Source organism: Octopus bimaculoides, chromosome 2, assembly GCF_001194135.2.
Source record: "Octopus bimaculoides isolate UCB-OBI-ISO-001 chromosome 2, ASM119413v2, whole genome shotgun sequence".
Taxonomy (NCBI): Eukaryota; Metazoa; Mollusca; class Cephalopoda; order Octopoda; family Octopodidae; genus Octopus; species Octopus bimaculoides.
Window position 1 is genome coordinate 65,922,512 of NC_068982.1, and position 13,588 is coordinate 65,936,099.

Consider the following 13,588-nt stretch of genomic DNA (forward strand, 5'->3'; position numbering starts at 1 on the left):
CCCCCCCCCCCCAACAACACCATTCCTACTACCATCAATATCATTTTATCTCCAGAAACAAATTTATCTGATTCAGAATGTTTAGTTTCACTACACTGAAACTTCTCTCATGTATTGAAGAGTTGCTTTCCCTGAGTTACCTTTATTTGATACGTTAAATATGAAATGCTCATCTCAACTTGTGAAGCATTTTTATGATTTACTTATAATAAAAGTATACACAACAAAAATTTATTGTAACTGATTTATTGTACTGAAACTTTGTATTTTATTAGTCTACCCATCTTCCTACTCCTCACTGAAAGCTTTGCGACTTCCAGTCATTCTCTTTCCTTTCACTCTATCTCTCTCCATCACCTATTTCTCTTCTCTTTTTTATCTTTTCTTTCTTATTGCTTCACTCTTTCTTTCTCTCTTGTCATGTACTTTCTGTTTTTTTTTTTCTATTTCTTTGCCACTCTCATATTATCAAGACATCCTTTACTTTTCTACTTCTTTTGTCCCTCTAGAATTCAGTATAATAGAGTCCTACACGCCCTCACCATAACATAATCACATGGTAATCCAGTGAAGACGGACCTCACAACTCTATCTCAGAGCTCAAGATCCAACATTACCACCAAGGTTTTGGACTTCATACCACACCACAATCATGGTGTACTTGGGAGCTAAACAACAAACTTCAACAATTTCATTATAAATCTGCCAATAAATGAGTGTGTAAAATAATATTCATACCTTAGAAGCTTTCAATATATCCATCTGGGCTATGTGGCTTGCTATTGGTGGGCAAGTAAAGAGCCGCAACACCTTAAGATTATATAAAAGGAAATTTTTAAATATTTGAAATTTGAAATTTTGATTTGATAAAATAGAAACATTGTTCAGATTTCAAATCAAGGCTTTATTACTAAGTACAAAACAAAAAATAAATAAATAAAGATAACCCAAATTAAAACTCCTATTTCTTGATTGTGTATGCAGCAGCACTGTTGACATTCTCACCACCACCACCACCACAAGTCTGTCTCTTCATGCTTGAATGGATTAGTTGTAAAGCTGTATATTTACGAATATTTATACTTATAAATAACTTTTCAGGTACAGTAAATTTATTGAATACGGTAGCTCAGAGTTTTATGAGAGCTAAGAAACTCATCGCGTGCATGCGTGTGTGCGTGTGTGCATGTGTGTGTCTGTCTCCCCTTGTCTTGATATTACTCAATAGTTGTAAATGAGTGTCGCCATCATACAAATAGTGTCCATTTACAATCTTCTACAAAAGCATGTCTGGCTATGGTGAAGCAATATCTTGCTTAGAAGTGAGGGCTGGTGACAAGCAGGGCATCCAGATGTAGAAAAACCAGCCACAATTATCCACCCTTTCCTCCCCTCTTGATCCACAGTCTATATTCTCCCTTATACTCCACAGTCTATATTCTCCTTGCACCTTGAGAGTATGCTCTGGTACCCTGTTACCATCTTTATCGTCCTTCCAGTTGCTCTCACCCACTTTGCATTGGGTGGCAAAGCCATGTATCTCTACTATAATAAAACACGAGTGCTTGTCCCTCTATCATACTTTAGTTTTCAACATTTGGCATAAAACCACCTCCCACCCAGCTGTGGGATTTTTTCTACTTTTCGTTTTCTTGTCTTTCCTGCTCTGCAAGTTACTGAGCAACCTCACTAGTGTTGGTGTCATGAAAAAAGCACCTAGTATACACTGTAAAGTGGTGGATGTTAGGAAGGGCATTCGACCATAGAGACTATACCAAAGCTGGCGTTAGGGCCTGATGCAGTTATGCAGCTCACCAGACTCTGCCAGCATGGAAAACAGAGGTTTGATGATGATGATAAACAGTGAGATACACATTTTCAATATTTCATTTTTTTTCTCTCACAATATTTTCTAGGTTTGTGAAGAAAAACTAACACAACTGAAATCTTGAGATATTGAATAACTGAACTTACCTCTGCCAGACATTGTGGGTGATCTTCTGAATAAATAAAAGCCAATAAGGAGTCTACAAGCTCAGTAGACTGGCAGACAAAATCCAGGAAATGCTGGAATGATTTACTGTTATTTTCCAATTGATTCCTGAATGCACATTCCGTCTTTATCCAATGAAGAACTTCCAAGCGAATTTCATAGAGAGAAGAATTCAAGTAATCTATGAGAATTTGGTGCAAAGCTGGAAAGTCTTCACATTGTCTTTGAGTCTGTTTCAGTTTCCAGAGTTGGATTTTACATACAGTCACTAAATATTGAGCCTGACCGGGAAACCAGAGAGGAGAAAGAAAGCTTAGTTTTTCATATTCTATATCACAAAGGTCCATGAGAGCAGAAACAAGGAGTGACTGGGATGAAGAAGATTTTTGACAGGAGAAATCATCTGAGACAAATGACATGGTAATGTCAAGAGCGACTTGTCGGATGATCAAACAAACTGAGGGTCTGAAGTGACAAATAAGAAACAATGATTAGAAATTGTCAGAAGACACTATTAAAAGTTACACACACATACACAAATACACTGAGGTGACAGACACACACAAATATGCAAACAAACACACACAGATACATACTGTTATCCCACACACACTACCACACTACACTCCACAACACTTCCCAACTGCACTCTTTTGTCATACCTAACACTGCACCAGTGAAGGAGGAGCTTCTATGTGGTCATTTCACACACCAGAAGTAACAACCACAACTCCCTCAAACCACACCCTACATTATCTAGTGTCTTTAAAAAGGAAAAACTGGATAATGTACACTAATTCCTAAAAAAACAAAAGAGGTGATGGCCATGGATTGATTATCTTTGCTCATAGGCATGTTTGGTCAGAGTAAAGTTAGGATTAAATAGCATCACACCACAACCACACTATGTTACCCATCTAAACTCCACCACCACAACACCTCTCCATGCTATATCACATAAACTTGTGTTGGGTCACTCAACATGTTAGCAATAACAGCCCAATCTCTCTCACAAGTCACACTGAAAAGTCTTAAAAAATTAAGGATACGAGGATAATGTAGTCTGGATTTTTGTTGTTGGCACTCCGTCGCTTACGACGTCGAGGGTTCCAGTTGATCCGATCAACGGAACAGCCTGCTCGTGAAATTAACATAGTTCTCGGGGATATTCAGCGTGACACAGTGTGACAAGGCTGACCCTTTGAATTACAGGCACAACAGAAACAGGAAGTAAGAGTAAGAGAAAGTTGTGGTGAAAGAGTACAGCAGGGTTCGCCACCATCCCCTGCTGGAGCCTCGTGGAGCTTTAGATGTTTTTCGCTCAATAAACACTCACAACGCCTGGTCTGGGAATCGAAAAGTGGAGGCGCAATGGCCCAGTGGTTAGGGCAGCGGACTCGAGGTCATAGGATCGCGGTTAAGGGTACACGTGTCTGTGGAGTGCTCAGCCACTTGCACGTTAATTTCACGAGCAGGCTGTTCTGTTGATCGGATCAACTGGAACCCTCGACGTCATAAGCGACGGAGTGCCAACACACACCTATGATGTTACACTAATGATAATGAAAAAACAAAATCCTTTCATCATTAATTTGTATCCGCTTTTCATGCTGGCATGAGTTGGACCATTCTGAAGTAGAACCAAAAATAAATGCAGAAACACTTACTCTGAAAGAATCCACAATCTTTTATGGAAAGTTTCCATTACATCCTGAATAGCAGATTCTTGGTGGCATTGTAGCAGAGTTGGAAGGAGAAGAACCAATTGCTGTATCTGAAAAAATAAGGAATGAGTTTTGGAATCATATACTTGAAATGGACAAACAATTTCCAACATTTTAAAATTTACAAGGTCAGAGGTTAGATGGGCAGGGGTCAGATAGACATGGATCAGATGGACATTTCTTATATAGGCAATGAATTACATCATCATAATTTTATGTCCATTTTCCATGGATCTTCTCTAGCACAGTATCTCCTTACTTGCTGTGGTCCTTTATAATTTCCTTTGTCAGATTTAACAAATTGTGATCAGCCTTCAATACTTCTTACCATGTCTTCCTCTTATGCATGTTCCTTTCACTTAAATCATTTAGTTTCTTCATCAAATCTACATCCTCTATATACATAACATGTCCATTGAATCCACAGCCTCTAATATACATAATAGATCTGTCTTCTCTTTTGCACTATTACAGCTAATTCCTCGTATACCTATTTTTTTCTCCTGGTTCATTGTACTCCATTGCTCATGTACACTAACATTACATGTCCAGCCTAGCATGCTCACTTCTTTTCTTTCTGCTATAAATGTTTGGTTCTAATGCTGCACAAGGACAGTTGCCACACTAAAAGAGGGAAAAGGAGCATTCAGAGATTTGTTGCCTTGTTAGTAACAAAAGTTTCTCTCAGAATGAACAACAGATTACATGATGCCTATGAAAGAAAACGTGCACTCTGAATGACAATGCAATGTTGTATGGTGGTGCAATGCTACAATCATGCAGCATAGTGCTTTGTTATATGATAGCATAATGCTACATAGTAGTGGGATGCAGGCCTTAAAGGTAGAAGATATGCAAAGGCTGGAAAGAAGTGAATTGAGCATACTACAATGGCTGTGTAAAGTTAACATGTGTAAATGGCAAAATATAAGTGAGCTGAAGGAAAAACGAGAAACCAGATGTAGTGTGCAACAAAGAAGACTGCTTGTATGGACATTGTGATGCATATAAAAGAGGCAGTGGTATATAGAAGTTATAAAAATTCAAGTGAATGGGAAGATGGAGGACTGGGGGAGACATATGAAGTATCAAAGGTTAATCTTAAGAGACTGAACTTGATGAATATTTTTTTACTCGTAGAATCTGGATGAAGGAGCAGTGCGCATATCCTTCACATGCTCTCTAAAACCAGTGAACAAGGTGCCATTAATGTTCCTCTTCAACCATTGCAAGTCAACATCTACAGGAAATATAGGAGCAGGGAGGGAATTCCAGAGGGTTGACATTCTGAGGAGGAATGACAAATGGCTTACAACTGCATAAGTGATGGTGGCATAAACTCAGTCAGTTCTAAGGAGCAGAGGCCATTACAGCAGGAGTAGAGAGAGGAGACAGTACACCTGTAGGCTAGAAGGTTGGAGGATGTCTAGGATTTTATGCCAATCAGTCAGGTGGCTGCTGTCTTGGATGTTGGTGATGCAATAGCACACATAGTCATCTATCATCACAAATGTGGGAGCAATACTTCATTGTGGGCCACACCTGAACTTTGTCAGAAAATTATGATAACGGTAAAATGCTGTAATGGAGAAAACATGCCCAAGCAACACAAGCATGGAAAAATGGGAATAAGAATGACAATGATAATAGTGAAGGCAGTTGAAATGTTTAAGATCAACATTTTGGTTTCCCTTGCCCTTTTGCTCATAACATTATCTATCCCCTCTCCAACTGCCTGTGTAACAAGAGATGACAGTGTATTGTATCTGTCTATGCTAATCCCCCGCTACGTATTTTAGAAGTTATTTTGTGTTGAAGTTGTTGTATTTGGGTAATTTCAACCAATCAACGGCATGTATTCGGTTGAAGAAAGCTACTACTGTTTGCAATAGTAATCGAAGAGGAACAACTTCTGGGTCATCTCTACTAAATGTCACCACTCTGTTCAGAGAATCAACACCATAGAGCAACGAGTACGCAGCTAGCTTTTTGTTGTTGACATATATGTAGTTTCAAAATACCTTATTTTACAACTATGAGATGTATTGTTATTGTCATGATTTTATCTTACTATAATCAACAACAAACATATTTCGTCAATATAAAAGTCTTTATTAGATAAAAAATAACATTATCAAAACACGAAAGTAAAACAAAACAAATAGTGGCTTCTACACCGGAAAATACGGTAATTGTAGTGGCAGTGACAAGTTCGCTTGCTGGTTGCTACTTGATAGTGTAGAAGGGAGGGAAAGAGTAAGGAATGCATGGTGCTGCATTGAGATGGAATAGATCCTAATACTCTTTGCAACAACTGTCAAGTTGTTTCTATTCAATCCCCTCACCAACAACTGTCATATAGCTGTCTACTACTTTCTTTCTCATACTTTCACTTTGGTTCTCTTCTTTTACTCTCACTTCTATCATCTAAAAACATTAACTTTCCTTCCCAGCCCAAACAAACATAAAAAAAACACACACACAAAAACAACTGCATCATCAATCTCTTTGCCTGACTGGCTCCAAACCACCAATAATAAGAACAGAGAAACATCAACTGCTGCCATCACCAGAATGTGAGGGTGCGTAGTAAGAAAGTAGACTGTGAAGATACCTATACTGTCACTCTGCACCCAATATAATGCATCAATGCATGTACAATGCAGTACAGTCCTCAGCTAAGGGGAGACATGATTAACTGGAAAGAAAAATCTGTAAGTTGTGCCTCACTGTTTGGCTAATGGCTTAGATGCCCTGAAACTACTTAATCAGGATTGATCTGAAGGCAGGGAGAAAAGAAACAACAAACAAAATAAAAATCATAAAATTACTTGAAGCAAGAGTCCATGTAAGAAATTCTGAGAAATTTCACTGGTTTTTTCTGAGGGAATATGTGAGAGAAGTTTATTTATAGTTAGTGCCAACTGATCTTTTGATACCAAAGGTTTTAAGGCTCTAGCAGCCATCTCTCTGGTTTTCATTATAGGACTGGCAGAACACCTGAAATATATAAACAGTCAATTAGTTATACATGGCATAACATTTATTACAGTTACATACATGGGGTATATTGTATAAAGGTTTAGCATGAAGTACACATATGAGACATATTCTAAAACCTTTATATTATACACATCTTAGCTATATTGTACTAGCCAATGAAAAATGCAGATGCATACTAACAAGAAAAAACTCATTAAAATTAGAGCTTAAAATATTGCTGATGCTCCGATGGATATGTAATGTCAGTGTGCATACTCAACAGAGTGTAAGTACCTTGAGAGAAAAGTTGGACCTAAGAAGCATCAGTTGTGGTGTGCAAGAGAGATGATTGCGCTGGTATGGTCATGTGGCCATTTCTCTGCTTCATCAGCAACTACTGTAATAGATTTTGCGTCTTTGAATTAACTAGCATCATGCCACCTCCTGAGAAGTATGATCCTTGCAGGTGTTCAAGATGATAAACTACAGGTGAGTGCTGACAGCCTGCAAAATGACTTATTCAGTCCTGAAGGAGATGGAAGCAGAACGAAAGTTAGTAATGGTGGTCAGATAGTGACCATATTATCAGGGCTCAAAACCTGGGCCACATCCCGAGTAACTGGAAAATGAGTTTGTTGTGGGTAACAAAGACAGAGCAGTGACATCAAGAACTGAAAAGGGAAGACTGTGGTGGAGTGAGTTACAGCAGCATGTGACTGCAATGATTGGCAAGGAGTAATGGTTGCCTCAGACACTCATATACCACTTCCATTCAGAAACCCCAACAGACTTATTTCTCTCCTCCTACTCCTGTAACTTTAATGTATCTCACCTCTCAGAACCTGCAGTAAGCACTTTTCCCAATCTTTCCCACCCAGAAGTGGAACCTTTTGGAATGCTCTCCCAGCTATTTTCTACGGTTGTTCATATTAAACATCAGCAGCATCAACCTCACAAGTCTGGGAGGAATTGCAAAGATCTTAGACACTGATCCTTCTCCTCTAATTAATTTATAAAAATAAATGTTTTCAGTGCTGCATATAAATCTTCCATCGATTCCTGAAATGAATTCTATTGATAGGGTGCTACTGTTATTCTAAAAAGTGTATCACAACAATTCCATTTTTGGAATTATGACAGGGAAGGCAATACCTGGTGTGTGTGTGTGTGTGTGTAAGCATATAGGTAATACATACCGGATTATATATGGAATGAAAGCATTTAAATTTAGTCCCATGTGTATTCCATCTAAAGTTGAAGGATAAAGACGTCCAAGAACGAGAAGAACTGGGTATAGAGTAGGATTTATTGATACAGAACCCTTTTCTTCTCTGAAATAGAAAAAAAACCCAAAAAACCTTATACATTAGTGAATCGCCATAATGTCATGATTCTTTCCTACAGGAAGGTATTCAATAACAAATATGTCCCAACAATCTAGAATATTTTCTAATGGTAATATATATTAATATTATTCAACAAGAATTTAATAAGAGAATCAAAGTATATTAAACTACCAAAACTAATAAAATGACAGAGATATGAGGCTTACTGAAGCTGAGGGCTTGCTTTATCAATTTGTTCCAACAGAAATTGATACAGACTTGGATAATGAGTGAAGAATGTGCGTCCAGTTTGACTGAAAAGATAAAAGAACAATTCTTGGAATTTAGAGATTAAAATAAAAAAAAGTAGGCAATCTTACATTGGTATGAACCCATACTGTAAGATTTATTAGAGTCAACAGACTGTATGACAAAAAAGAGACAAACAAAATAATTAATGAATGCAGGGAGAATTTAGAGGAGAGTCTTAAGGTGACAGTGACTGACAACCAACATCCTAATGGTGATAGTAGCTGCTGAAGTCTGTTGCATTTACTCAAGTTGTTGGTGATTACCTATTAATGACAGGTAACTTTTATAATGATGATGTAACTTAAAGTAATAATTATCTGTTTTTTCTATTTAATATATAGATCAAGAACTTAATACAATATGTTAGCAAATATTACCACATATAAGAACCAACGAGAGAACCTCTACCTGGTCAATTAATTATTTTTTAATAAATATAGTTTCCACTTTCTAGTTTACTCACCAATTTTTACGTGGTAGATTTTTATCAAGCTTTGTACGATTAACACCAAAAATTCTAGTCATGAGGGAACTCAGTAAAAGTGTGGCAGAATTTGTTATCTGAGAAAAAAAAAAAGAAAACAGAAAAAAAGAAAAGAAAAATGAAAATTAGTGAGGAAAATTAAAGAATGCAATGTGAATTCAATGCATTTGGTAATTTAAAATCTAGAGATGTAGTTATGGCTGAGTGAGGAGCTGATGTGGCTGCACAGTTAAGAAGTTTGCTTCCCAACCCCATAGTTCCAGGTTTGGAACTATTGTGTGACACCTTGGGAAAGTGTTTTCTCCTATCCGATAACCTCAGGCCAACCAAGATCTTGTGAGTGGACTTGATAGGTGGAAACTGAAAGAGGCCCTCGTATATGTATATATATTTATATATAAGCTGGTACTACATAAAAAGGACTCAGTCCACTCTGTGGGATAGTTGGTGTTAAGAAGGGCATCGAGCCGTAAAAAACTATGCTGAAATAGACACTGAAGCCTGATGCAGACTTCTGCCAAGCCAGCTCCTGTCAAACGCTCCAAACTATGCCAGCATGGAAAGAGGATATTAAATGACGATATATATATATACACACACACACATGTATGTCTATATAAACATGTGAGTGTAAATGTGTATGTGTTTATGTCTCCTTGTCCTGACATCACAGTTGTAAATGATTGCCATTGTTATACAAGTAGTGAAAACATGTCAGGCCATGAGGAAATACTACCTTGCATGGAAACAGGTGAGTGTTGGTGACAAGAAGGGCATCTTGTGGTAGAAAATTAGCTTCAATGAACTGCATCTAACTTACACAAGCATGGAAAAGTAGACATTGAAACAATGATGATGCAAACATGTGTTCCTTTTAAGTAGAGATGACAGCGGCATACATTTCAAGATAAAATCACTGGCTCCTTAAAGAATTACAGACTCCAGAACATTGCAACACAAAAGTGTTATATGAACTGTCTATGTAGATGTTATAAAATTTATGTTGTTTGTTGTTACAACAATAAAAATAAAATAAAATGCTTCCTTCACTTACAGCCCAGAGATGTGATGAAAATCCTAATATAGCTGCCTTCAGACCATCAGCAACATATGGGGCAACACTTTCTCCAAGACGAGTATCTCGGTACAAAGAGCGAAGAATATTGAGGGCATGCACCTAAAGTAGAAATAGTGAAAATTAAACAACTTCAAAGCATCAACAAATAGATGAAACACAAAATCAAATAGTAGTTAATCATTTTTTTGTTATATATAAACACACACATACATACATATATGCATGCGCGTGCACACACACACATACATACATATTGTCTAATTTCATTTAAAAAATGTAATTTTTCTGAGGTTCCTAGCAATCATCATGAATTAAACATGAGAACAGATTTACTAAAGAAACTGTGATGGTTTCAAATTAAGCATCATCCGCTGTGTCGGTTAAAAAAAAAACCCTGCTTCCTTGAGCATATTTGGCCAATACCAAATTCACTTTATGTCAAGCTGTATTTCATGTCCCCTCCTTCCATCTCTACCAATTTCTTTTTTACTGTTATGATTCCCATATATATATTTATAATACTTAATCTGTAATACCTGGCAATTTACAGTACTTGATAAGACATGTCAAGCTAAGTAAAATCACTGTCTTCCATGCATACAGGCTTGTTGTTTCAGGTGCTGGTGCCACATAAAAAGTACCTGTGCTAGTGCTGTGTAAATGTACTCTTGCCAGTGACACACAAAAAGCACCAATCACACTCAATTAAGTGGTTGGCATCAGGAAGGGCATCCAGCTGTAGAAACCATACCACAGCAGACAATTGGAGTCAGGACAGCTCCCTGCTAGCCAGCTCCATGTCAAACTGTCCAATCCAAGCCAGCATGGAAAAACGAACGTTAAATGATGATGATATCTTAATGAATTGTTTTCTTTTTGTTTATAATTTTATGCTTGCTGTAAATCGAGAAGTTTATGTGAATTAGAGTAAGTCATTTTACAACTCTGAGCATAGTAAGTAGGAAGGCAGACAAATCACAAATCTCTTTAGGTAGATGGCCCTGCTTAATCTGGTTTACATTTCATCCAAACAAATATATTTTACATTTCTGAAACCTTTAATACAAAAGATCATTCCAAAAAGTTAAATGAGACAAAGAATTAAAAGGTAAATATATATATATAAAAAATAGATAAACCTTGCTCTCTGTTGATTTAGAATCAGTGGTGCTTTCATCTGTGGCTAAATCAAGCAACTTAACCATAGTCTGCTTGAAATTCACATTCCCTGTACTGATTGGTTCTGTGGAAACAATGGCCTAAAAATATTTTAAAATTGAAATAAATCAAGATGAAAATCAGAAATGGGAAATTAATTTTTGTGTCTAATTTACAAGAGAATGTCAGACTTCAACTTAAAGTTAGATTCCTTGACTTAGTAAGATCTTTTCTGATACTTTAACAAATACCTAAATGATATCAAAGGCTGACGTCTATATTATAAAGGAAATGAACTGGTTTAGATAAGATTTTTATACCTCAAAAAAGTCTGACATCTTTTTCTAACATAAAAATTTTAAATTCTTTTCTTAATACTACAAGTATATTTATTCAGGTGAAGTCTTTAAATCCTCTTAGCTTTAGATGATATTTCAACCAAATTATTCCATGATACAAAGATCTGTGGACTAACACACCAATATAACATTACTAATGATATATTCTAAAACAAAAATATTGCTGTAGATGCAATGTGGCTGTGTGGTAAGAAGATTGCTTCCCAACCACATGGTTTTAAGTTCAGACTTACTGAACCAGCACCGTGGGCAAATACCTTTTACTATAGCCCACAAAGCTTTGTGGGTGGATTTGGTTGTGTGTGTGTCTTATTGTCTCCTTGCCTTGACATTACATGATTGTTGCAAATGAATGTTACCATCATGCAAGCAGTCTCCTTTGCTTCGAATGTTGTGAAAACATGACTGGCCATGGTGAAATATCTTGAGGGTTGGTGACAGGAAAGGCATCTGTCTGAAGAAAATCTATCTCAACAAATACTGTCTGATCCATGTCAGAATTGAACAATGGACATTAAGCGATGATGATGAAATGAAGGACAAGGCAAATATTTTATAAAGCTTTTCATTTTTTATTCAGTTTACACTTAAAACATCAACTGAATAAAAAGTCACAGTCAGAAATTTTACATGAAGTCTTTTACATTTATTTGAAACATTTAAACTTTAGGCTTCTACAAAAAATATTGTATTTTCTTGAGTTATCTTGCTATAATATATAAAATATGCAGAGCTGGACCATTCTAAGTAGGTAACATGTTTGACTACCATTTCATTGAACAGGATGTTACAGTGATTCAATTGTGTCTTCACAAGAAAAACATCAAAACATCTATCCACCAAGCAGTCAGAGCTTTTGAAAATGTTACCTGCAGCAGATTGGTATCTTACTGAGTTGACTCATTTCTCATTAATGAATCTAAGAGTTAAAATTGGTGATAAAATCACAAACTGAAGATTCTATAGAGTACTGGAAGTTCCCACCACCACTCGTTATTGTAAGAGAAGAAGCAGTCAAAGAATCAACAGAGAAACAATGATTCTTAAGAAATTTTATTCACCACATTTTCTATGACTTATCTTGAAGAAATAACTTTTAGACAAAGGATCCCAATCTAAATTTAAAATATGGAATTATTTGAATTCAAGTAAAAACACAAGGGCTATATTGAATAAAGATCACAGGAACTGGGTTTTAGAGGTTAGTATTAATACTATAAATGTACTTGTTTTAACATAAGGATACAAAGTTTTTCTAAGAATAATAAAAAGAGAAAAATCATGAAGGTATATGTTGCATATACTGCACCAATTTAATGATTTCTCTAAGCTGGTAGTTTCCTAACAACACCACATGAAATGATTGAGTATAGTTTCAAGTTGTGAAACTATCTATATTTAACAATAAAAAATGCTTTTAATTTTAATAACGAGTAGCTGTTATAATTGTATTCAATAAATTTATTTCTTTAAAAATATATTGCTCTGCAAGCATGTAGTTTATGACAGATATTAAAAGCATCTCTTTGAGACAGTAAAGAACAACATGTCAACTGAAAGGACATGAACCATGCATCTGTCAGTTGGCAGATGTTCTTTTTTATTGATTACATTATAACATCTTAAGAGTTTTGAACTAATGTATAATCTAAATTATTACTTAACTACTAACTGAATATCCTCAAAAATATCAAGAGGCTTATAAAATCAATATTTGACCTTAAATGCAATGTGAGATAAATCTCTTCTCTGGATAGGACACCAGCATGTTGTTAATGATTGTTTTTATTCAGTTCTATATTTAAGAGATGAGAAATTATGTACATTATTTACATTTGACAGATATTTGTCCTCATCTTGTTTGTTGTTAACACAATGTTTTGGCTGATATACCCTCCAGCCTTCATCAGGTGTCTTGGGGAAATTTTGAAACGGGGTTCTCATTCCTAAGGTATTTTTCAATGTTGTTGTTGTTATTATTTATCATTATTCAGGCCACTGCAGTGACCTGAACAACAACAACAGCAGCAGCCGCCGCCGCCATCGCTGCTACCACCACCACGCCGCCGTCGCTATCAAAAAATACCTTAGGAATGAGAACCCAGTTTCGAAATTTCCCCAAGACACCTGATGAAGGCTGGAGGGTATATCAGCAGAAACGTTGTGTTAACAA

At 36.3% G+C, this 13,588-nt stretch overlaps 1 protein-coding gene across 3 annotated transcripts in view; it reads right to left on the reverse strand.

The window, feature by feature from the left end:
- The window catches only part of LOC106872855 (thyroid adenoma-associated protein homolog), an 84,816-nt gene that overhangs the window by 15,743 nt on the left and 55,485 nt on the right, over window positions 1-13,588 (reverse strand). For all 3 annotated transcript variants that reach the window (XM_052977833.1, XM_014919991.2, XM_014919992.2), the window contains exons 26-34: window positions 11,038-11,157; window positions 9,875-9,997; window positions 8,800-8,897; window positions 8,252-8,338; window positions 7,896-8,030; window positions 6,549-6,717; window positions 3,661-3,767; window positions 1,975-2,458; window positions 739-810 (exon numbers count right to left, since the gene is read on the reverse strand). In XM_052977833.1, coding sequence (XP_052833793.1) covers window positions 739-810; window positions 1,975-2,458; window positions 3,661-3,767; window positions 6,549-6,717; window positions 7,896-8,030; window positions 8,252-8,338; window positions 8,800-8,897; window positions 9,875-9,997; window positions 11,038-11,157 — 1,395 coding nt within the window. The remainder of the gene's footprint in view (window positions 1-738; window positions 811-1,974; window positions 2,459-3,660; window positions 3,768-6,548; window positions 6,718-7,895; window positions 8,031-8,251; window positions 8,339-8,799; window positions 8,898-9,874; window positions 9,998-11,037; window positions 11,158-13,588) is intronic.